Genomic DNA, 25,070 nt, shown 5'->3' on the forward strand with positions numbered 1-25,070 from the left:
GAGAAAGAAAGCGATTGGAGAGAGAGAGAGAGAGAGAGAGAGAGAGAGAGAGAGAGAGAGAGAGAGAGAGAGAGAGAGAGAGAGAGAGAGAGAGAGAGAGAGAGAGATGGATGGATAGGTAGAGAGATTATTAAAATCGAGCTAATGATCAAAATCCAGGAGAGTGCCCATACGTTCCACCCCAAAGCCCTCTGACCTACAGAGAGATGAACATAGAGAAGAGTACCCTCAGCCAGCTGGTTCTGGGACTCTGTTCACAAACATAGCCCCAGGAAAGCAACACAATTAGACCCAACCAAATTATGAGAAAACAAAAATATAGCTATTTGACACACTGGAAAAAATCGACCAAACGGTAGCAGAATACCTGAACACTGTGACAGACCCAAAATTAAGAAAAACCTTGACTATGTACAGACTCAGTGAGAATAGCCTTGCTATTGAGAGAGGCCACCGTAAGCAGACCTGGATTTCGAGAGAAAGCTATGTGCCCCATGCAAACAAAATGAGGTGAAAGATATTACCATATTAGAGACACATGTTTCCCACAGATCACACAGACCCATAAAGGATTTGAAAAAAAATCGAACATTGATAAACTCCCATATCTGTTAGGCAAAATACCTCAATGTGCAATCACATCAGCAAAATGTGTGACCCATTGCCATGAAAACAGGCACAAACAACAATTGTGAACACAACCAATATTTATCTGTTTACTTATCTTAACTATTTGCACATTAATAAAACATGGCTAATAATATAACTTTTGGAACGACTTCATCCTTTTGAAACCTTGATGAGTGTGATGTTTACTGTCAGTTTTTTCTATTTGTTGGTTAATGTTGTTTTTGGTTTATTTCACTTGCTTTGGCCATGTAAACATATGTTTCCCATGCCAATAAAGCCCCTTTAAATTCAGAGAGCGAGAGAGAGAGAGAGAGAGAGAGAGAGAGAGAGAGAGAGAGAGAGAGAGAGAGAGAGAGAGAGAGAGAGAGAGAGAGAGAGAGAGAGAGAGAGAGAGACAGAGAGAGACTAACAGGCTGTAATAGAAAGGGGTGGCCTGGCAATCATTGTACTACAACGGTCAAAGTGATCGTTGATGAATAGCAGCGGAATTATTCCTCTTTATGCAAGCTGACATAAAAAGCATTCCGCACGACCTGAGCAGGCTCACAAAAGGGGGCTGTGCCACTGGACAGACAGATACACACACAGGTATTTACATTTACATTTAAGTCATTTAGCAGACGCTCTTATCCAGAGCGACTTACAAATTGGTGCATTCACCTTATGACATCCAGTGGAACAGCCACTTTACAATAGTGCATCTAGATCTTTTAAGGGGGGGGGGGGGGGGCAGAAGGATTGCTTTATCCTAGGTATTCCTTGAAGAGGTGGGGTTTCAGGTGTCTCCGGAAGGTGGTGATTGACTCCGCTGTCCTGGCGTCGTGAGGGAGTTTGTTCCACCATTGGGGTGCCAGAGCAGCGAACAGTTTTGACTGGGCTGAGCGGGAACTGTACTTCCTCAGTGGTAGGGAGGCGAGCAGGCCAGAGGTGGATGAACGCAGTGCCCTTGTTTGGGTGTAGGGCCTGATCAGAGCCTGAAGGTACTGAGGTGCCGTTCCCCTCACAGCTCCGTAGGCAAGCACCATGGTCTTGTAGCGGATGCGAGCTTCAACTGGAAGCCAGTGGAGAGAGAGTATTCTGCTCATCACGTCGACAGCTCAATGCTCACGGTCTCCCTCCGCGGCAGTGGGAAGGAAATCAGTGGCCGACACTGAGACGAAGGAAATCAACCCCACAACTCTGAGACCTCTTCAACCAATACACCTGATGATTCATTCTGATTGGGTACAGGACGGTATTTGATCCCGAACCAGATTTCCGATGGCAATGAAGATTGTACAGTGCGTGCACACACACACACACACACACACACACACACACACACACACACACACACACACACACACACACACACACACACACACACACACACACAGAGATAGTTAGACAGCACTGGGTTTGACATTAGCTCTATTAATATCTGAATGGCTGTGGAGTGACATGTTTTCTGCAGTAACATTTTCATCTTGTAATTGTGTTCTGTTCAGTTAGCCCAGTCGTTTGGGGAGTTCTGACTGTAAAGCACATGTACCTTTTGTAATGTTCTGTCCACTAAACCAGAAATGGAAGGTTCAGTTAAGCATGACAAGCGAGAGTTGTATCCCTCTTCCACAATCAGAACAAGGCATGATGATTGAATCGTTTCCCCCTTTTGAATCCCCTGCATCGTCCTTTTAGATGTTTCTGTCTGGCATGCTTTTCCCAATCTAGACTGAATCACATCCGAACATGCGTTCACCACTCAAAACGCCTGACGAGGACCAAAACCAATGGAAGTGGCATCTGCATTTTGCACAAATCAGTGGAACTAAAGTGGTGAAACCATTTGAGCAAAGACATAAGGGATCTGTTGAAAGCGGCTTTTGAGAGTTAAATGCTACTGTAGGTGTGCACTGTTGCACGGCTAGGCATGTTAGCATGGTCATGGGATAAGCTGGATCTGAATTCATGGGTTCTACCATCCCGCCACATTGGCTAATGCAAAGCACTCCAAACCGTAGGCTCACTGCAGGTGCTGATAGGGACAGTTTTGCAGATAAGCAAAACTGCAAAACCAAGAACCAGATTAAAAGGGTTTATCGTCTGGAGCAGATGGATTTGACTGAAATTGACCTTATTGATGTGTGCTGCGAGCTACGAGAAACTGAGCAAGTGTAAACTGTAAAAGCACACCCGAACGCACACACATACACACACCGAACACATGCACACACAAACACATACACACACGTTGAAGCACAACTGTTTACTCACAATTGTACGCACACACGCACGTACAATGTTTAAAAAAAAAATAATACAAACACACACACACATTGAAACATACAACACACACCGGAACACACACACTACAGTGGCTGTGGCTGGCTGCTGCGCTGTGCTACTGTGTGAGTTGTGCAGAGAGAGACAGAGAGTGGGCATTTGTGTCTGTGCTTGGCAGAGTTTAGCTGTAGGATCAGAAAGGGCCCATGGCAGCACTGTCACAGCAGGAGGCAGAGAGGAAGTGCAGCAGAGAGATAGAGAAACAAAAGAAAGTGCAGCAGAGAGATAGAGAAACAAAAGAAAGTGCAGCAGAGAGATAGAGAAACAAAAGAAAGTGCAGCAGAGAGATGGAAACAACCTATAAGGAAGTGGTAGCACTGTAATATATTGCAGAAGAGGATGTTGGGCAGAAAGAGCAAGAGAAATCAAATCAACTTGTCTACCTGACTCTGTTGGTGCCTTGTGATACATGTGGCTAGTTCTCTGGCTCTGTACAAGGACGATTTAGGAAGAGACACACAGAGCAGTGCACAGCCTACTCACAAGTGCCATCGATGACACAAGCACAGGGAAAACGCAACAAGCACAAATGTGACAAGTGAAAACAAATGATCTAACAGGCCAGTAACTTTAGTTAGACTTGATTGGCATGCAAGCTAGCAAGCTAGCTACTGGTAGGGATAAATATTTCCCCCAAAATCTACCAAGTTTCACTACCGGGAATAATTCATATTTATTCAGAGAGTGCCGGGGAATACCGCAAAAATCGGAAGTGCCCATTTAACGGTTTAAAACCAAGATATGGTCACTATGCCAGGTTTCTCCCAGGTAGGACTGTTGCTGTGCCACTATGTAAAGATTTCAAAGCAAGTGAAACTGATATTTAGTAATGACAGAGTAACTTTGATCGCCAATGACATGGCTGTGAATTGCGAAACAGGCTGTTCATAAATTCCGAGCTTTATCGTGTTCCTCACTTAATCCAGCGCATTTCAGCTGTCGGTATAGGCTATCTCAACGCAGAGCACGCTCAGAATGCACAAAGCACACCCCGAGTAGACTATAGCGTTGCTGAATCATACAAACGTTGTAACGGCAGTCAAATGACCAAAGCTGCTACCATTGCTAGATGACCTCCAACGAATGACAGAATATCTCTTATTTGGCTAAATCTAGTTGATGATTATACAGATAGCGGATCAGCTGATGAATAACGGGGAGATGAAGAGAGGAAATTGTTTAAATATCAAGGTATCTTAACAGGGACCAAAAAATATCCATATCTACTCTCATACACATTCTCTACCGAAGCTCTCACATGCAGCAATATGAGACAGCTCAGAGAAGCAGGAGAAATGTTATGGATGTTAAAGGTATGTTGATGTGCATAGGCGAGAGGTGCTTTGATAATGCAGCCTATGGATTATAGAATGAAGTTAGGAATGTTCATGCGAGACAGGAGTCAGGATTTGGGACGATAGGAAAATAGCCAATATATAAGGCTTTACAAAACATTATGGACACCTGCTCTTTCCATGACATTGACTAACCAGGTGAATCCAGTTGGAAGCTATGATCCCTTCTTGATGTCACTTGTTAAATCCATTTCAATCAGTGTAGATGAAGGGTATGAGACAGGTTATAGAAGGATTTTTAAGCCCTGAGACAATTGAGACATGGATTGTGCATGTGTGCCATTTAGAAGGTGAATGGGCAAGACAAAAGATTTAAGTGCCTTTGAACAGAGCTACCACTTGCTCTTGTCCAGCCAGAGATCAATTAACCAAATATATAGACCGAGATTCATTGAAACAAAATCACATTGATTGATTATCAGACAAATCACGGGCTTTTGGTCGGGAGTAGGACAGGCTGAAGAGCAATATCCACTTTTATAACATGCTAGCAAAATGTTCTCGTCAGATAATATACAGTATAAGCAAACTAAAATAAAGATGATCGTTAGCACTCGCATTAATTTAGCTAACATTTCCCGGAATAAACAAAAATCGGATATTGATTGATTTATCTAGACGAGTCCCCCACGCTTGTATCAAAACAGCGCAATGGCACTTTCCTAAATCAAAAAGTTGCTGAAATTATAATCTAGGTGAACACACACGACTATTGCTTTAAATTAGTATAAAGGTTGCATATGGTTTTGGGAGTTTAAATTTAGGCAAGAATTTGATATATGCCTACTTTAATCCAATATTGTCATAATTCAGTTGACCATAACTAAGGTGAGTTTTCCTCTCTCTGCGCTTATTCTTGGCCCATTGGCTGTTTCTTTGTCTACTCACTCCACTGCCACCGCGTTGTTCTCAATACCAGTTTAAATCACTATAGTTTCCTGTGTTCTACAAATCTGTCTTTTTTTCGGGTTGGGGCTCATTTAATTTCTGTGATGTCAGATGAGGCCTGGGCTCGGACTTCAGCTCACCGGGCTAGGTCGGACTGGGATCGAATTTTCAGTTCTGATGAGTCTCGTGTGCAGTCCGGCAGTGTCAATTGTGCGTGTGCTTTGAATTTATGGCGACTTTGTGTGAAGTAAATACACTAAACTAAAGGCTTCCATGCGACAACCCGTTTGGGTAAAGTCGCTCTGGATAAGAGCGTCTGCTAAATGACTTAAATGTAAATGTAATGTAATGTAATGTGCTATTTACATTTTTTGCCAATCTGCTGCTACGCATGTTGTATATTTTGTGGAATTGCATTAGTGCTACATTGTGTTAAAAAACAAACTGTTCTGGGGAATGTGAAGAGCGGTCTCTCTACAGTCCGGTGTTAATCCCTTGCTACCATTATGCTAGTTTTCCGTTAGCTAGTTTCCACTAGCTTCTAACAGCAGGAGAAACAAGAGCTATGCTCTGCCCCTACCAGATCTGCGAGAAGGTTCTAGCAAGTGTACCCCTCTGTCGTTTGACTGTTGATGGATGTTGGTGTCCGGTGCAGGTCCCAGGCTCCCAATGACTGTCATGATTTACAAGTTCATTCCAATTTGCTCTATAGTGCCATCTGTTCAGTATCTGATGGAGCAGACCCAGAAGATCTGGGCGTTCATTTCAACACCCCAGGACGGTCCATTTACTCTGTTCTGGGACAAAATTCTGCAATCCCCCCCTCCCCAATGGCAAGCAATGTAATATCTGTCAATGCAAACCAAGTGCTGGGCGGCAGACCGAACGCCCGGAGCTGCTAATGGCAGAGCAGAAGGTAACTGAACAGCTTGTTTTGAACAATACATTTCTGAAACAGTAAAATGTACTCTAATTGACCACACTTTTATGGATATTGTAAACATAATCCTTAAATTCTATTATATGTATTTTGTTGATTTTTTTTTATTTTTATCACAAGTAGGGCACCGCCCTTGATGCCCTCATGGACGGGCCACCACTGACACAGAGGTTCATGTGAAAACATGACTCACTGACTACTGCCATTGAAACTGAAAGCTAGAGGGGAGGGCCAGACAGTCGTGGTCAACAGACTCTCACCATGGACACCGTGGACTCACTGATATGAGTGATAACACAGCACCACTCACTGGCCAAGGCCAGCAAAAACAAGCTTAAAGCAGAATAGAAACCAATAGTAATTCACTCTAGTTTCCTTTGTATATATATATATGTGAGACTACATCACAACTGCATCACACCTGCCCAGACCCACATGCTCACACCCCAAACTCCAGCTCCTGCATCACACCTACCCAGACCCACATGCTCACACTCCAAACTCCAGCTCCTGCATCACACCTACCCAGACCCACATGCTCACACTCCAAACTCCAGCTCCTGCATCACACCTACCCAGACCCACATGCTCACACCCCAAACTCCAGCTCCTGCATCACACCTACCCAGACCCACATGCTCACACCCCAAACTCCAGCTCCTGCATCACACCTACCCAGACCCACATGCTCACACCCCAAACTCCAGCTCCTGCATCAAACCTACCCAGACCCACATGCTCACACCCCAAACTCCAGCTCCTGCATCACACCTACCCAGACCCACATGCTCACACCCCAAACTCCAGCTCCTGCATCACACCTACCCAGACCCACATGCTCACACCCCAAACTCCAGCTCCTGCATCACACCTACCCAGACCCACATGCTCACACCCCAAACTCCAGCTCCTGCATCACACCTACCCAGACCCACATGCTCACACCCCAAACTCCAGCTCCTGCATCACTCTCCGCCACACGGCCTCAAACTGCACCATTTTGTTTCTCTCCGTCGCCCACGCACCCTCAATATTTAGATAATAAAGCACTTGCACATCCACACTGGCTTCCATTGTGCAAGATTGAAACATCTCCACACCTCCCTAATGTGTTTAGGGATATAAGAGGAGAGGCATGGAGTATGCCACTGTTTTGTCCTTAAACAATCCCAAAAGGCACACTCACACACACATCATATTGATGCTACGCTGCTGCTCAAAGAGAATCCAACATACCACTACCACTCTAGGACAGAACTAGTACACTCTGTTGATTAAATACAGAGTCGGAGTGATTTAGTCCTGCAGTGCCTTTTCTTCAGAGACTTTTAATCACTGCAGACGTCACTTATTAAAGTATTGATGTTTAGATACAGGAGGCCTTTGAGTTATTTGTTGTTTTTGGCTCCTGGGGATTTGAGACTCGGCTCAGATTGTTTTCCAAAAGTACTTTTACTGTGATTCTATAGACACTGCACACGCACGCACGCACGCACGCACGCACACACACACACACACACACACACACACACACACACACACACACACACACACACACACACACACACACACACACACACACACACACACACACACACACACACACACACACACACACACACACACACACACACACACACACACACACACACAGTATGGGGCTTGAGAATGTACCATCTCAGGTCAATGCCTTTTCCTTCCCCTCATCTTCTCTACTTTACCGCATTTTCCCAAATCAAAGTTCTGATAAAGGGAACATTTTGCGTTACATTTTCAAAAGTTAATTGTTGCTCGAGGCGTCGAGATTAAACATCGCAGTGATGTGAAAAAGTGGGACTCTGATGAACAAAGTGTTTCTCCTCCAATTCGTTACTCTGGCAGATGAGCCGATTATAGTGGATGTAAATATTAAAGATGCTATGGCAGATTACCCTGCTGCTGAATCTAGATCTGGGTTGCTGTTGGATCTTTTTAAACTGCCACTCAATGGCTTCAGTACACAGAAAGGAGCACAAAGGAAACAATTCAACTATTTGGGTAGTTTAAATTGGTGGGAAAGTTTATGTCTGCCTGTGGTGTAGTCTGGGAGGATACCATTTGGTTGTTCTGTAGATTTGGATGCTGTGTGTGTGTGTGTGTGTGTGTGTGTGTGTGTGTGTGTGTGTGTGTGTGTGTGTGTGTGTGTGTGTGTGTGTGTGTGTGTGTGTGTGTGTGTGTGTGTGTGTGTGCGCGCGCTTAGTGTGTGTGTACGGATGTCAGAAGATTATGCAGTGTGATCCACGTGTGTTCAGACGTGAGTCGCCATTCAATATGTGTTTCTGTAATTCCAGCACACTGGTGATCTTTATGTCTCACATACTAAATAAATCTGTCCATTAAATTGACATTTCAGTTTCCATAGACCTTCATCAGGTTTTGTCTGTCTGTCTGTGTTTTCCAGGCGGAGGGAGAGGACAGCCTGAAGAGGATGCAGCTGATGGAACTGGCCATCCTCAACGGCACCTACCGAGACGCCAACATCAAGTCACGTAAGGATGACATCACTGCTCCCCCTCCCAGTCCCTGGGGGGGGGGGGGGGCATGCTCTGACTGACACAGTAGAACAGCCCTTTGTGTGTCCGGGAGCTCATGGGTGTAATTCAAGCTGCTCCTTTTCTCTCACAACAAGTGAAGAGTGCTGTGTGGTGCCATGCACAGTGGCTGAACTGAACAGAGGGTGCTTTTGGCTTGCCATGTTCAGTATTCACCTCAGTGCATTTTCCTATTGGGTGGCACTCGGTCGAGTCGAGTTCTTTGAAGGGGGACGAGGGGAGGTCTGGCTATGACTGGGCGTCCATTTTGTGTCGCTGAGGGAGATGAGTGCGTCATTCCAATCACATGGTGTTTGTCCTAAACAAATCCCGGCCAGCACTGCTGTGCCAGATTCTAACTCAATACTGGAGATGAATGGAGGCCTTGAATACCACTCTCACATAGTGCTAAATGCTGTGTAGTGGAAGCTAAGGCCAGTGTGTCCAACAGTTTACTTATGTAGCTTGTTCTCCTATTCCTGACTTATCTGATATGCTTTGAGTGTCCTATGATATGTGTGATAGATGCTAACTTCTCTTTTGTCTCCTTTTTCTCCCTCCTCTCTTCCCCTCTCTGTCTCTCCACACATCCCTCTCTTCTCCTCATCCTGCTGTGCTTCCCCGCTCACTCCAGCTGCCCTTGCCTTCTCTTTTGCAGCGAACGCCCAGGCGCCCCGCATCATCACCGGCCCCGCCCCTATGCCCCAGAATGCCCTGCGCACACCCACCCCGGCCGGCCCCACCCTAATGCCCCTGATCCGACAGATCCAGACCTGCATGCCCAACGGCTCGCCCCACCCGGGCGTCATGACCCAGGGTCCCGAGGCGGGCCTCATATACGCGTCGCCCTACGATTACCCCTACACACTGGCCCCTGCCACCTCTATCCTTGAGTACCCCATCGACTCCAGCGGGGTGTTAGGTAAGAATGCGTGCCCCTGCGATTGTCCCGCAGCCCCCCACCAACACTACCACCCCCACGGCCAGTGGAATCCCGCCCCCACGCTGATCCTGCGCCACACCTCCTAAATAACCCCCCCCCACCCCCCCAGTCAGCAACAGAAAAAAACATTCCAGCTCTTTACTGCATCTTTCTTTTCACTGTCACGAGACACTTCTCTCATCTAAAAAGCCCTTTAGGTAATGTGTGCATAAATAAATAGGCTGTTAAGTGCTCCACTGGCTCGATTTGAATTATAAGAGGGAGCTGTTTTATTTGGGAAAAGGTCCTTACCCTCCTCTCTCCCGGTCCCCGTATACACACGCGGCCTTATAGCTTTGAAAAAGTCACTTTAGAAAATCAGATTAGAAATATCATATTACTCACACAACGTGACTCCATTACGAATGCTCCCAAAGGCACAGTGTAAACCTGAACTGCTATCAATGCATCAAAATGCCAACAGCAGCTTGTCCAATTGGGTTGAGCACATTGTAAATAGTCCGTCTGTATCGTGTCAGCCAGTAGCAACCTGTTTTCTGCCCAGTGCAGTGGACCAAGCCTCCAACTGTGTGTCTGGGTGAAGGGAGAAGGGGTGTTACTGTGAGGAGAGGGCCGGGGGGGAGGTCGAGGAGCGGCGGAGCCCAGCGAAGATTTCACCCTGTCTCTCTCTCTTGTGTAACCAATACAGCGTCCTCAAAGGCCGAAGAGCTGCCCCTCTACCTGGGGTTTCAGACCTGTCACTTTCCCATCACTGTGCAGCGAGGAGAGCCCTCCAACCGGCCTCCCTTTTAAAGAAACACCCCCTTCCCTCCCTCCTTCCCTCCATCCCCTCACACAACACACACACACCTCCTCCTCCCCCCTCTCTCCCTCCCCGCCACCACACGTTGGACTGGTCGAGGATTGGCCCTCTCTGAACAACCACAAGCCACATGGGGAAGCCTCAGCCCTTCCTCTTTTAACGTCTGTTCAAAGTGGCGTGTGTGTTACTGATCAACCCTTTTTGATTTCCTGTCATGATGATGATGATATATCTGTGTATGATGATGAGGGAGAATAAGCACTGAGCCCCACACTGCTGGAGACGGGGGGTCCCCCGTCACCCTCTCTCTTGTGTGTGGCTCTGGGGCATCGGGAGGGGTAACATGAGGTGAGGGGTCAGCGGAGGTCGGGACAGAGGGGTTACGGAGCCAAGGGAGTGGTGGGGTGTGTTGGTGACGAGGCATCTACTGTAGGCTTGACAGGCTTTATTCACAAAGGGATTTTAGGACTTTCTGTCCCCAGACTGACAGTTTTTACTTCACTCTTATCATAATATTCACCGAATTATTCTTTCAGCTCAAGTGTAGCCACTCAAAACAACAGTCAGTGAGTGAACAACATGGCCCTTTTGTATAGAGCTTTTTTGTATCGACTCAAAAGGAATGTCCTAAAATGGCTTTGGGAATAGGGCCTGGTGTGTGATGCTTCTCAAAGGACCGCCAGACACTCCTGGCACTAATTCCCGGTTCCCTTCCTTTATTCTATAGGTGTGGCTTTCCCCACAAAAGGCTAAAAGAATTTCAAGGATCCTTACTGAGCCCCTCATTCGATCTAAGTGTTAACACACAGACGCTTTTGTTTCACAGCGGCCTTTTAGTATATCGAACCATGAGTCAGGCCTATAGCAGTCAGATAGACAGACAGACGCCCTCACTACTGATGTTTACACTGGCCAAACCTCCCCAAAGAGGCACAGCTCTTTATACCATGCATTATGTGTGTGTGGTGGTATGTGCATCCTGTACACACACATCCACACATGTATATGTTGTTTCACTGACTGCTATGTCTGAGCTTGTTGAATCTATACAAATACTGTCTCGCTTTACTAATCACTTAATTCATTGCCTTTTTTCATTTTTTTTTAATAAGAGATGTTACTTTTTTTATTACTGCAAATGTGCCTAAAAGCTTTCGTCTCTGGGCTTTAACCAGAGAGTGAGTGATCAGTATTATATTTCAAACGAATAACTAGAGAGATGCACTTCCTGATGCTCAACCTGAGATTATGTGACTAGTAAAGCTCCCCTCTGTGTGTGTGTGTGTGTGTGTGTGTGTGTGTGTGTGTGTGTGTGTGTGTGTGTGTGTGTGTGTGTGTGTGTGTGTGTGTGTGTGTGTGTGTGTGTGTGTGTGTGTGTGTGTGTGTGTGTGTGTGTGTGTGTGTGTGTGTGTGTGTGAATGCATAAATGCCTAATGTCTGTGAATCTGTAGCAAGGACTCGAGTAAGCAATGGATCCTTACAGTCAATGCTACTCCATTGTCATGGATGTTACTAAGTCCAATATTTCTCCTTGTTGCAACAAAATATATGAGTATAATTTGTGCCTTAACATGTATTTCTAATGATTTTTCCTAATTTTGTTAGATGTCTGGTCATATATAAGCCTTTATGAAATGATGAATTGAATTGATGGAAATGGTGAAGGAGGAAATGACCTAATCCTTGTTTTGGTCGTGTTGTTGCAATCCGAGCAGGTGCAGTGACTACTAAAGTTCGAAGGCACGAACTGCGGGTCCATCCTTACCAAAGGATAGTGACCGCAGACAGAGGTTAGTTTAGCTCCTACGCTTTTGTGTTTTATTGCTAATGCCTGCTCACTGTTGGTCCTGATCTGTTTTGCAATATGTACAAATTGTTAAGCTAGTCGTCCCAGTTTGTGATGTGATGCAACATACTGCACCCCCTTCTTAGTCTTGGCCTCTGAGAACGTTTATTTAGGTGATTCTGAGGAATAGTGACCACAACACAGTAGGATAATGATGCTTTTTTGCTATCTAGGTAGAGACACAAACACGCATACCTGCATTTATAAAACAAAACTACTCCACTCCATTATTTCGATGACTTTATGAATCTGACATGATGTTGATGACAAATAATGGACTTCTAAAAGAAAGAAGATATAATTATCTGTGTTTTAGTTTGCCCCTCTATGGAACGAGAAGGTTGCAATTTTATGCACTTAAGTCTTCAACTCCTTATTAAGTGGATAATGTCACATTATAATTGATCAAGTATGTCCATTTGTATTTATTTGTTTGCGGAAATTACTTTTTGGAGAATCTGACCCATTTTATTGTCAAAGACAACACAAAATTAGTGGGTGTAGACCTGCCATGTCCTATTTGTTTCTTTCACTGTCTAATTGGACTGCAGTAGCTTCCCATTTTCACTACAGTAATTTAGAAACAAAATTAAAATGTTTATTTAGTGTCAAAAGTCTCAACAACGGCCTTATGAGTAGAGAGGAGTGGACTCGTGGTGGGCTTTAGACTGGAAATAGCTTATTCTGCAGATAGGTAAACAAACACAACTGCCAAACCCTTTACTCTCTGAAGTCTACCCATTTCCTGCCCTCTTTATTGAAGTCCATGCTTTTACTACCCTCACTGAATATTGAGAATAACTGAGGAAGTTATTTGAGAAGAAACCATGTGTGAAGTTACACAGGCAACTAGGATCTGCAGTCTACAGTGTCTTCTCTTGTTCATCCTTAGACCTCAGTGCTTCATACAACACGTGCATCATCACATTTATATTTCATTACAGATAATTACTCGTGACCTAATCAAGGAAACGGTTGCAATGTGCCAGGAGATTTGACGCCAATGCCAATTGATAACAGCCGACAAGCCGTGTATTTATCAATAAGGCTACATTTTAGTACACACATTGAAATAGAACAATCCAGTGAAATTAAATGAAAGTTCAATAACCAATTAATGAATCACCTTTTTTTGCTGCTAAATGATATGGAACAATTAAAGAGAGAGTTCACCCAAATGACAAAATAACATATTGGTTTCTTTACCCTGTCAGCAGTCGGACAAGGTATGACACAGCAACACATGTTTTGGTTTAGTTTCCCTGACACTGTTTCCACAGTAATCCATTTTGTAATTTGGGTGAATTATCCCTTTAACATAAAGCACTGTATGTTCATCGTGTACAGTCATAGCGTCGCACTTTATACGTTGCTGGACATTGCTTGAATCCTTATACTCTTGAAAAGAAAACATATTTATGCCTATCATCAACATGATCCGTCACAGTAATGAGTCAGTGATATTCTTTACAAAAAAAGTTCAGAGACACACAGTATATTATACAAACTGTATCTAAGGATATTCAGATTTCACTGTAGAGCAGACTGTGAATTGCCTCTGAAAACATTACAGACCGAATCTGCCCTAAAACAAATGAGTAATGTAAAAAATAACTGTAACATGGAGTTACTTAAGAAGTGCATATTATTACTAAAAGGTCAAACCTTAATCAACAGTTAAAAATATGATAATGGTAACGGATAGGTAACACTGACATAATTCATGAGAAACCAACATCAGATTAAATTGCACAAAGGCCTGTATTTAATCTACCTCTTCATAGGTATGGCCCCGTACTCTGAATAACAGTTTTACAACATTAAGAGTTTGGTCAACACTTTATCCAAACGTTAAGGTAATACAATATAATATGATTGACATTTGATTCAGTGCGGTTCGGATGGTGAACCATGAGGCAGGTGGATTGAGTGCAGGCCAACCAGTTAAACCTGTGTGTTTAGAGGCAGGCTGTCTCTGATGGAGGCAGGGGAGGAGGCAGATGTAAAATGGCATCTGAAATGTGGGTTTCTTTATCAGCTCATGTTGGCAAAGATGTTGAACAGTCTCAGTATAGTATCAAATAAGTGCATAAATTTGGGTCTAGAGATTTATACAGTATTTTCTGATTTAGATTTTCCTCTGGACATTTTGCAGTGCATTTGAAAGCGTTTACAACAGCTCTCACGTTTTCTCAAACTCTTAGTACAGTAAGATGTACAGTCTCTTGTCAATCTGGTGAAGAAGCCACACCTTTCTTCATTTTGCTTCGTTTGAAAAGAGAGACTACGCCACAGAACTTATTTTGCACTGAATGATTTTAAAAAGTCAAACGCATTTTTCATCTCTTCTGGTCCAGTCAGAAGGGCAGACATGTTTAAAAAGTGAAAACTACGACAAACCTCAGACGATGAAATGAGTAAAGTAATACATGTATGATCTAAGCTGAAGAAGTCTTAAACGGACCACTGTGGAGTGGACAGAGAATTCTAGGGTCCACTTGATGGATGAGAAATTGCCAGAGTATGAATGCATTTATCGAGAAGAAAAATCACCTTGAGACATTTTTTTTATGTTTTACTGTAAGCTTCTTTTTATTTGTTGTTGTTGCAAAGAAAATAGTATATACTTGTGGCTTCTTGAAATATATATATAAATATATATATTAAAAATATAAAGCAGGAATGTATATGAAATGTCAGATTTTACTTGTATTTTGCAAAGAAATAGCAAGGATTATTCTAGAGGGCTATTTGTAGGAAAGACACATAGCAGCTTTATAGAACCACTTTAGAAAATGTCCTATATTTTTGAATATATTTTAGGGCTTTATACAAAAGACAGGACCTTTTCAGTGTTTATATGCAAGTGCATTTTATATTATGTGTCCTGTGAATTGTCTATTGTCTCCTAAGCTGAGGGTACCGGCTGAAGTGACAGCTTTAGCATGCTCACAGCTTAAACTTCCATGGCTAGTGTGCTATTCTAGAAAATACCATGTAGTGTTGCTTTGTATCATTAAGGCAAAGATTTTCATGTTTGTTGTAAATAGAAAACATACTTTAAAAAGGCAATAAAAAATTATATTGAGTAAAAAAAACTATACACACTGTTTTGGCCCTAAATTATTTTGTCCACAATGATGTGGTCTTCTTGAATTTCTCATTGTATCCTCTCTAAATTCATTTATTCTATAACAATAATTCTTATTAATATTCATTTCCATCACTACTAGCCGCTTGACTCTTGAACCTTTGAAGGGCTCTAATGACTATTAACAGTCAGTTAACAATAACTTTACTGACTGTTGTCCAAGACTATTCCTTCCTCCATCTCATTTTGATCTTTCCCTCTGCCTTGATTTACTGTCTATTCACTTGACTGCTACTAACAATTAGACATACTGTTATTGTCTTATTTAAATTTCCTCCTTTTTAACATTTGAGCTATGGGGGGGTGGGGCTGTCGTTCATATTATGTAAAATCATGCTTTCGTGATTTTATGACACTGTATTAAAATAGATGAAGAGTTATTCCTGAATTATTGGATTCAATCAACCCACCATATGAATTGTCCTGTATCTATACTAACAAAAGAATGCATTCCCTTTCTTTCTCCTTTGTTTTTACACAACGTTCTCGCTCCAGCGCTCTGGCTTTGGTCAAAGGTGTTGTGAAAGATATGGAAACACGTGTAAGTTGGTCAGTCCCAGTTATGGAGAAATCGTATGGTGGGTTGAATGGATGCAAGGTATAGCTCTGATTGGTTAAGTCATATTGTCATCCTGCTGTCACTAGCCGAGACTAATCTCCTCTCAATCTTTGTTCTTTCCTTTCCTTTTTGTTTCTCTCCTTTATTATTTTTCTCTCCTTTCTGTTTGTTTGTTTCCTAACCCTCCCCCCCCAGCCGCCACTGGCAACTAACCCCTGACCTTCTGACCTCTGAACTCTTCACACATGATGACCTGGCCATTGCCTGCCCGCAGATCAGTTCTCCGGTAGAAAGAAAGAACACATAAAGCAGCCTTGGCTTGTTACAGTCAGTCATGGCACAGCTTCTCATCAGCCGAATAATGGACACACTATAATGGCTTGGCGGGCCACTCCTGACTGCCCTGCCTGCTTAATAGGGGGACTGACCCTGGCTCTAGACCTGCACTGAATCATTGTTAAGCAATAAGGTCTGAAATGCCCCCTCTGAGCATCACTGAACGAGTCCCCAGCCAGGCTACTTCCAAACACACCACACCATACTCTAAAACACCCTGGTAACGGCTGGTCGCCTCATCCGGACTGAAGATGAAGAAGGCGGCCCCTCCCACCCCTCCGACCGCCCAAACCCACCGTACGCATGTCGCCCAGGTGACTTTCCCACTGTCATGGTAACGGAGCTGGCTCTGAATGTATAGCAGCGCGGTGAGGCCTTCCGTGCAGAGTGCATGCACCTCTGTCTCTCTCTCTCTATCTCTTTATCTCTCTCTCTCCACCCATCTATCCTTGCCAACTGATTACCCCTCTCCCTTCACTGACTCGATGAAATCCTGGTTCTGTTATGAAATGGAAATTGAGGGGGGTTCATTTTAGCAGGACTTGAAGAGAGACTAGGGGTCAAACAAAGAGTATCAAGCGTATAGAAGGTGAAGTACCTGTCCCGTTACCTGGCATTGTTGTTGTTTTTCTACCATGAAGGAAGATCTTGCAGTCAACTGTTTTTTTTTTAGGATGTAAAAGCCATGCTTGCCTATCTGCTGTACAAATGTATTGAAATTGTAGATACATGTGTAAAAATGGGGGAGAGAACACCTATGTAAAGAAAATAGACACTTTTATTATACATGGGTTCTCATGGCAAAGAGAAATATCTATTTTTCAAAAACATAGTCTTTTATATCTTCAAGTATTGTAAAGAGAAATTAAAAATTAAACCCTTTATGTCATGAAAACAATCCTGTTTTCTTTCTGTGGATGGAGAGGTGAAGACCAAAACAACCTTTCATTTGATTTCGGGGTTGAGCATTTAACTGAAGTGGAAAAACAACAAAGTGCCTTATTATGGTTTCTGATATCTGAATGTGTTATCATCAGCCTTTAAGCTGCAGGCCAGGTCAGTACACACAGTCTGTCAGCCACAGAGATGCCCTTAGACGGAGTCAGTCACCTCAGCCTTGTTGTTACACTAGTCAGACACAGTAGGTCTCCTTCCACCACCATTTAAGTGTGACTCTAGGTAGATACACAAGTCCTTTTTGGTGGTTCCATAGAGTAGTAATATCAGTGGTATATCAGTAATATACCAATAGTGTCAGAGTCTAGGGCATTAGACCCTTTGGTACAATGTCCTATCAATGTCCTAAAGCAGGGATCATTGACTAGATTCAGCCACGGGACAATTTATTTTTAAGTGGATGGTCAGGGGGCTGGAACATAACTACAAATAATTTGTAGACTGCAAATTTACCGCAAGCAGCCCAAACAGAAATCATATTTGACTAAAACATAATTTCAAACCTTGCTCACGTTTATATATGATCACAAATATCACTCTATTATGCGTGGTAATACTTTGGAAGAGATGTCCAAAATTAAAATCACTTGGAGCTGATTTGCCTGTGTTGTTACAGTCTTGGGGGGCCAATTAAAATCCCCTGTGGGCCAAATTCAGCCCGCGGGCCTGCCAGTTGGGTAACCCTGTCCTAAAGGGACAAATATATGATAAAAGAGAGCTGTAACATGTCCAGTTCGTGTCTGAACTGAGAAAATGATTGTCCTTATAGTATTTCACTGTGACGCCCCTGAGACTCCGGTTGTTGTTGTCTGTTGAGGATGGCCTCAAGAGTTCCCCAATTATTATTTCCAGTAGTATGCTACTCATGCCAGTTCCTAGGTTTTACACACAAGGACATCTTGATATGCATCGTCTTTACTGTTAGTAGTGTTAGAAGTGTCATTCTGGACTGCCTTAAGTAGTTGTCATTGGCATAGACATCCCACTAGCCGTGGAGCTGACTTCCCACATCCCTCTACCATGATGTATCTCTCTACCATTAGATGAGGACGTGTCTGTTTCTGCCCTCCTGATTTACTTCCTATAAAGGAGTATTGGGTCTGTAGTCTTACTGCTGACTCGACACGTGCTGTGTTAGTTGGAGGTGAAGGGTTTATGTGATTGTGGTAGCTAGTGATTGACTGTAAAGCCTGCGTGTACTTCCTGGTCTCCACCAAAAGATTGCTCCACATCCCCCTCTTTATTTACTATGCAACAGAATGGCCTCTGGTGGTGTATGAAGAGTTTCTGTGTCTCAGATTGTCTTCATGTGTGCCATTTCTTTTCCGTTTCAGTATTTATGTTTACGAAATGATTCTGTAGTGCAATTGCATATTATTATAATCAGTTATAAATGATGAATACATATGGATTCTCAATCATTATTATGATTATGATACGTGTTATTATCATTGTTATCAGAAGTCATTATTATATAAGATAATGGATTGACTTTGAAGCGAGGCGAATATGAGTATTTTACATATCATTGTATTGGTGATAAAAGAATGGTAGCAAACAAATGGTTTCCTTGGTTGTGAGTGAAGAACATCAGAACCAATAAAGAATGGCATCCCATCCCTTAGTAATGTTACTGTTATGCTATTATCAGAGATGTTTTACTTGTGCCATTTTGACAGCATTATTCTTGACCTGGTGTTTTTTTTCTGAGTGTGCAAATCAAGCGTGTTGTACTGTAGGACCCCATGCTGTCAAGCAACTGATCCTGTTAGCATTTCCTCCATGGATGGTGTGCGACCATACCCAAATGATTTCCTATGAGAAAAACAATATGTGTATTTGCAGCCATTGTTACAAGTTTATAATGTATTTTTCTATCTTATTTTGTATGTGTGTAAGGGGAAAAAATGTTAAATGACTTACATAAACGACAAAAGCAGCTACGTTATTTGTTTGATTTGAGATTCTTTGTAGTTTATTAAATCCGTTTTTTCATAATCCTGGTCCTGGGGAACCAAAGAGGTGCACACCTGATTCCTCTAACGATCAACTCATCATAAAACCTTTGATTAGTGGAATCAGGTGTCTAGTGCTAGGGCAAAAAGAAATAGGGGCACCACTTTGGGCCCCCAGAACCAGGATTAAGAAACACTGCATTAAATTGACTCCTTGACAAAGTCTTATCTCTATTACTGATTCAGATCATTTAACTTTTTCCTTTCGTCCCGTGTTTTGTTGTGACGTGTTAGAGTTAGCCAGTATTATTTAATAAATGACTCCAAACAGACGTATTAATGAAAATGATCTGTTTTATTACCATTCTGAGGGCACTGCATCATTTTAGAAAGAGAGGCTGTGGGAGTTATTATATACTGGGTGGTTCGAGCACTGAGTGCTGATTGGCTGACAGCTGTGGTATACCACGGGTACGTCAAAACATTTATTTGTACTGCTCTAATTACGTAGGTAACCAGTTTATAATAGCAATAAGGCACCTCAGAGGTTTGTGGTATATGGCCAGTATACCACGGCTAAGGACTGTGTCCAGGCACTCTGCGTTGCGTCGTGTTTAAGAACAGCCCTTAGCCGTGGTATATTGGCCATATACCACACCTCCTCTGGTCATTGCTTAATTATCATGCATCTGTATAATGTAGTGGTAGTTTGCAGCTATGAAGTGTTAGATGACGCATGAACCATATCTATGAAGGAATATAGCCTCTTAGACCATTGGGCCATTTGATTCAATCAAAAATAGCAGATGTTTATTTTATAAGCATGTTGTTCTCTTAAACTTATGCAACATCCCTCAATTTCAGAGTATTTGAAATAGTTTTGAAAAATCACTTATGCAACATCCCTCAATTTCAGAGTATTTGAAATAGTTTTGAAAAATCATGTTATGACTTCTCATTAACTTATTTTCTTTGGCCAAAGTATTAATCTGTGTTTCATTTCAAACCCACCATAAAATACCCAAGTTGGAAGTAAATATGAGATGCTAAGCTCAATGTTTTTCAGGGTGGCTTTGTTGACTTCACTTTGCTACTCCCCTCTACATCCAGGGTAAAAACTCAAAAGGATTTTCCATAGTTTGTTATGGATACTCTGAAGTTTCATGGAGGAGTCATATCGAATCCTAGAAAATGGGGACATCCCAGAAGAACATCCCTCATTGGCCTAGAAAGTTTATGGAAATGGAGGAAAATGCAAGCGGTGGGTGTGGCACAATTTTGGTAGGTCAAGGGTCATAAACAAATTTAACTTCAGGATATATTACTGGAAGAACTACTACGTAGTGTAGAACCATATTTTATATTCAACACTGGCTTAACCAGAATAACAATGAGAAAGGAGCCTAGTGAGTTGACAAAATGGTGACTTAAGCAATAATGCACGGGGGGGTGTGGTATATAGCCAATTCTTAGCATGACGCATCGCAGAGTGCCTGGACACAACTCTTAGCCGTGGTATATTGGCTATATACAATCAACCCCCGAGGTGCCTTATTGCTATTATAAACTGGTTACCAATGTAATTACAGCAGTAAAAATAAAAGTTTTGCCATACCCGTATTATACGGTCTGATACCTACAGCATAAGACCTACAGCATCCGATGTCACAGGAAGGCCAAAAAGATCATCAAGGACAACAACCACCCGAGGCACTGCCTGTTTACCCCGCTACCATCCAGAAGGCGAGGTCAGTACAGGTGCATCAAAGCTGGGACCGAGAGACTGAAAAATAGCTTCTATCTCAAGGCCATCAGACTGTTAAACAGCCATCACTAACACAGTGAGGCTGCTGCCTACATACAGACTTGAAATCATTGGCCACTTTAATAAATGGATCACTAGCCACTTTAATAATGTTTACATATCTTGCATTGCTCATCTCATGTATATACTGTATTTTATACCATCTATTGCATCTTGCCTATCCCGCTCAGTCATTGCTCATCCATTTTTTTGTATGTATATATTATTCCATTCCTTTACTTAGATTTGTGTGTAGGTAGTTGTTGTGGAATTGTTAGATTGCTTGTTAGATATTTACTGCACTGTCGGAGCTAGAAGCACAAGCATTTCGCTACACTCGCAATAAAATCTGCTAACCATGTGTATGTGACCAATAAAATTAGATTTGAGTTGATGTCATATGCCATGGCTGTCAGCCAATCAGTATTCAGAGCTCGAACCACCCAGTTTATAATGTATCTTATACAATGAAGGACACCACAAAATGGGCTTTGAATAGGTGGTAAAATGATCTCCGATCCCCGATCTAGAAGCGGACAGGAACACAGTGTGGTACAGATGTGAGGTGGAGTGCAAATCAATACCCTCCTTCACACTATCTGACATTGGAAGGCATGGAGGATATGTAATTGGGAATTGTGTGATTACTATCTGCTGTCATCTTTAAGTCAATGGAGCTTCCTCAGATGCTCAAATGTCTCTCTCTACTCAAACACACACAACAACACCTCTGCTCTAGCAACCTGCTCTTATGAGTAAAGTTATTGTTATACCGGTTACGCCTGTTAACATTTTCCATATACAACTACTTCTTAGCATGGCAACTAGTCTACAAGTCTCCCTCCATCACAAACACACACATACTTTGTCCATATTCATACCCGCACATTGCAACCCTCACCCTTTCTGGGTTCTCATTCCTTGTTTCACTACTCATTCTCTTTTTCCCCAGTCCTCATCCTCCAATCCGGAGCTTTCCAGGGGAATTGCCATGTCTATCACAGGGTTTAAATTGCCTGGGCTGCAGTGGGCCTCTGCTCTGTGTTGATAAGATGTGCTGGGGTTCCTGGCGGCTATTTTGGGGAAGAAATCGCATCTTGTGTTGCCACCGGGTGTTGAGCCATGAAAGTGTTTGTGTAGAAGAAGTAAAAAGCTTGGCACCCAGATCTCTGATTGAGTTGTGGGATTCTGTCTCTTTCTCTCGCTCTCTCTCTCTCTCGCTCTCTCATTATGGAGTGTTAAAGTACATGTGAGGCTCTCTGGGCATCACATTTTAACTGCTGAGGAGGAGAAATGAGAAGTAAAATGTTGAAGTTCACCCTGCCATAGATCAACAGCAGCTATAACAGCAACACAGCCATGCCATGGGGTAGACGAGGAGAAGAGGAAGAGGAGGAGAGGAGGGTTAGAGCAGAATACTGGCGTCTCCGCTGTGCGGATTGATCTGTAAATTGCTTCAGCCACTCCCAGAAGAAACCTACATGTCTTGCAGAAACCATGCAGTGATCATAGTGTACTTTGTGCTCAACGTGATTGAAATGTAAAGTCTATGTTCCCATGTTAGTGGAGACTGCATTGACTGTAAGCGCTGCATATGTCGGCTCAATCGGAAATGATCTTTACGTTTCTGATGTGGAATCTGTAACGCTTCAGCGATACAGATTGAATAGAATCTTTTGTCTTTCCCTGCCATTTGTTTTATTCAACAGAACAGTACCAGACTCTGGCTGTGATACATCCAATATTCTGCCCCAGAGTGGGGATCAATCAGATCAGACAGAAGTACTCATCCCACTGCTGCTCTGAACCTGCATATGAGAGAGAGAGAGAGAGAGAGAGAGAGAGAGAGAGAGAGAGAGAGAGAGAGAGAGAGAGAGAGAGAGAGAGTGGTTGAAATAATATTGCCCTGAATCAAAATCTGCAGACCACCGCCTCCCATCCCCAACTTGGAAAATGCCCCCCCAAACTCCCCCCCTGTCCTACTCCTAATGTAACATAATAGAGTGTGTGTGTGTGGGGGTCTAATAAGTAGGTAAATGTCCTTAAGGGAGGGTAGGGACGGGTAGGCAGCACAGCACTGGCAGTGAGGATGAAAGCAGAGCTTGCAGGGACTGGGTAAAGAGTCCTGGGAGGGTGTTCAGTCGCCACACAGGATCACCTGAGTATGTCCCAGAGCACTTTTGACCTTCATGTTGACGCTGGCTGGGATCTTGGGCAGCTTTCTGCTGGCGGTTGGGAAGACTGAAAAGTGATGCATTGCGGCACCTTACTGGCGTCAGTCACGTCAATACCATAGTACCATTACAAACTCTTAGCTCTGTTAGTGTCTTTTAAATGTGTCCCCTGGCTGCTCTTAGAAAAAGTTATTAAAACATGTTATAATGCAGCGGTCTTTTTAATATGTTCTGTATTCAGTTCACTTCAGTATTTTATAACAGTTTAATTTCCATCTGTTTGAAAATACCCTTCTCACTTCGTGTTCTCCAACCAAAGCAAATGAAACGCATCTGATTGAGAAGGAAAACAACGCCATGGAACACTGTTATCGACATGTGTAGAGTGTGCCGGGCAGAGCTCCCCTTCTCCGTATTTAGCCGAACCCTTGATTTGAACGTGGCTGCGGGGAGATGTTGTAGCCTGAACATCACATACGAGAGAATGAGCTCCACTTGATTGTGAGAGTGAGTAATTAGCTTGTTGCTTATCTAATCGTTTTGCCCTTTGTTTGGCACTTGTTGTTTTTCACCTCATTAAAATCAGCCTTATCAGGGATTGGCACAATGCACCACCACCTACTGAGCTGTGTGACCATGTTAACAGGGTAATATGTTGTTTGTTTGTTCTTCCTGCCTGTAAGGGCATTCAGATCTTTATTCAGTCTGTATCGCTGCAGCGATAGATTGCGTGATAGAAATGTAAAGGTCATTTCAGATTGAGAGGACATATGCAGCGTTTACCGCTACTGCAGTATCCGCTAACGCGGGAACATTTTTATCACGCTGTACCGCTGATTGAATAGAGCCCTTAGTCGGAGGTGGGTGATCAACCAGATTAATGGGGAAACGGGCATTTTGCATTACTGCAATCACACCATGCAGGGCCTTCGGTATGTGGGGAAACTAGTGGAAGAGGATGACATGGAACAACAAAGGATGTAAGAAGATCAGATACTGAGAAAAACATACAAATGAATGGAAATGTAAGAACATTATTGATGTCAGGTCTTTACTGCACCAACCAATAAATGATGGAAAAACGGTCATTTTCATTTCTCTCGACAGGCATGTGGTAACAAGTAGCATTCATTATTCAATGAGGGAAGTGAATGAATAGGTCCTTAATCTCCAAACCAAGAGTGAGCACAGGCTGGATCCAACTTAAAACTCCTTTGTTCAAGAAAAAGGCCCATAAATCAGTGCTTACAAATTTGTTTTCTAAGGTGTCCAAATTCCTACTGATCCGCTCTCTCTCTCACCCTCTCCTCTATCTCATGTCCTCCACACTGGTCTCAAAGAGGAACTGACGCCCCACAGCACTGTTTTCCTGTTTCCACGGAGACAGTGCCTCGCTGAGGTCCTGGGCACTGGGCTTTAACTTATTTATTTTTTTGCATTGGTCGGCTCCCAATAATGGAGCCCAAATGAGACAGGAAGGGCACAGTGGAGGGGGTTTTCGGGACAGGGATGGGGGCAGAGAGAAGTAAGCAACAAAAACATTCAGAATTGCATTCATAATGACATCACTACCATTTCCCACAGCAGTTCTCATAGAGCGAGCCCTCTGCCTTCATTCATTGGCTCGGAGTTGGCTTTTCAGGAGCCCGGGGAGGCCATCTCTCCCCTCATCTCAATGCCCTTTTTGTTGCAGAACAGAGAGCTCGTTTCTAGGCCTACAGAAAAGCCTGGGTAATTTAGTTTGGGGTTGCCAGGAAGTCTGAGTCCTCTAGCCTGGCAACAATGGCAAATGTTATTGCCTCACTTTGAGGGCCCAGAAACTCCACAGCTGCAAAGCC

General features: G+C 43.2%; 1 protein-coding gene across 3 annotated transcripts in view; it reads left to right on the forward strand.

Moving 5' to 3' along the window:
• The window catches only part of LOC129836212 (KH domain-containing RNA-binding protein QKI), a 91,869-nt gene extending 72,283 nt beyond the window's left edge, over positions 1-19,586 (forward strand). The window contains exons 5-8 of one of the 3 annotated variants that reach the window (XM_055902075.1): positions 8,576-8,663; positions 9,340-9,627; positions 12,166-12,240; positions 16,202-19,586. In XM_055902075.1, the coding sequence (XP_055758050.1) occupies positions 8,576-8,663; positions 9,340-9,627; positions 12,166-12,240; positions 16,202-16,218 (468 nt within the window). In that variant the 3' untranslated portion in view covers positions 16,219-19,586. Of the gene's footprint in view, positions 1-8,575; positions 8,664-9,339; positions 15,400-16,201 lie in introns of those variants that run through there. The other 2 variants (XM_055902074.1, XM_055902073.1) reach the window with 2 other exon arrangements.
• Positions 19,587-25,070: the final 5,484 nt, after the last annotated feature.

Source organism: Salvelinus fontinalis, chromosome 37, assembly GCF_029448725.1.
Source record: "Salvelinus fontinalis isolate EN_2023a chromosome 37, ASM2944872v1, whole genome shotgun sequence".
NCBI lineage: Eukaryota > Metazoa > Chordata > Actinopteri > Salmoniformes > Salmonidae > Salvelinus > Salvelinus fontinalis.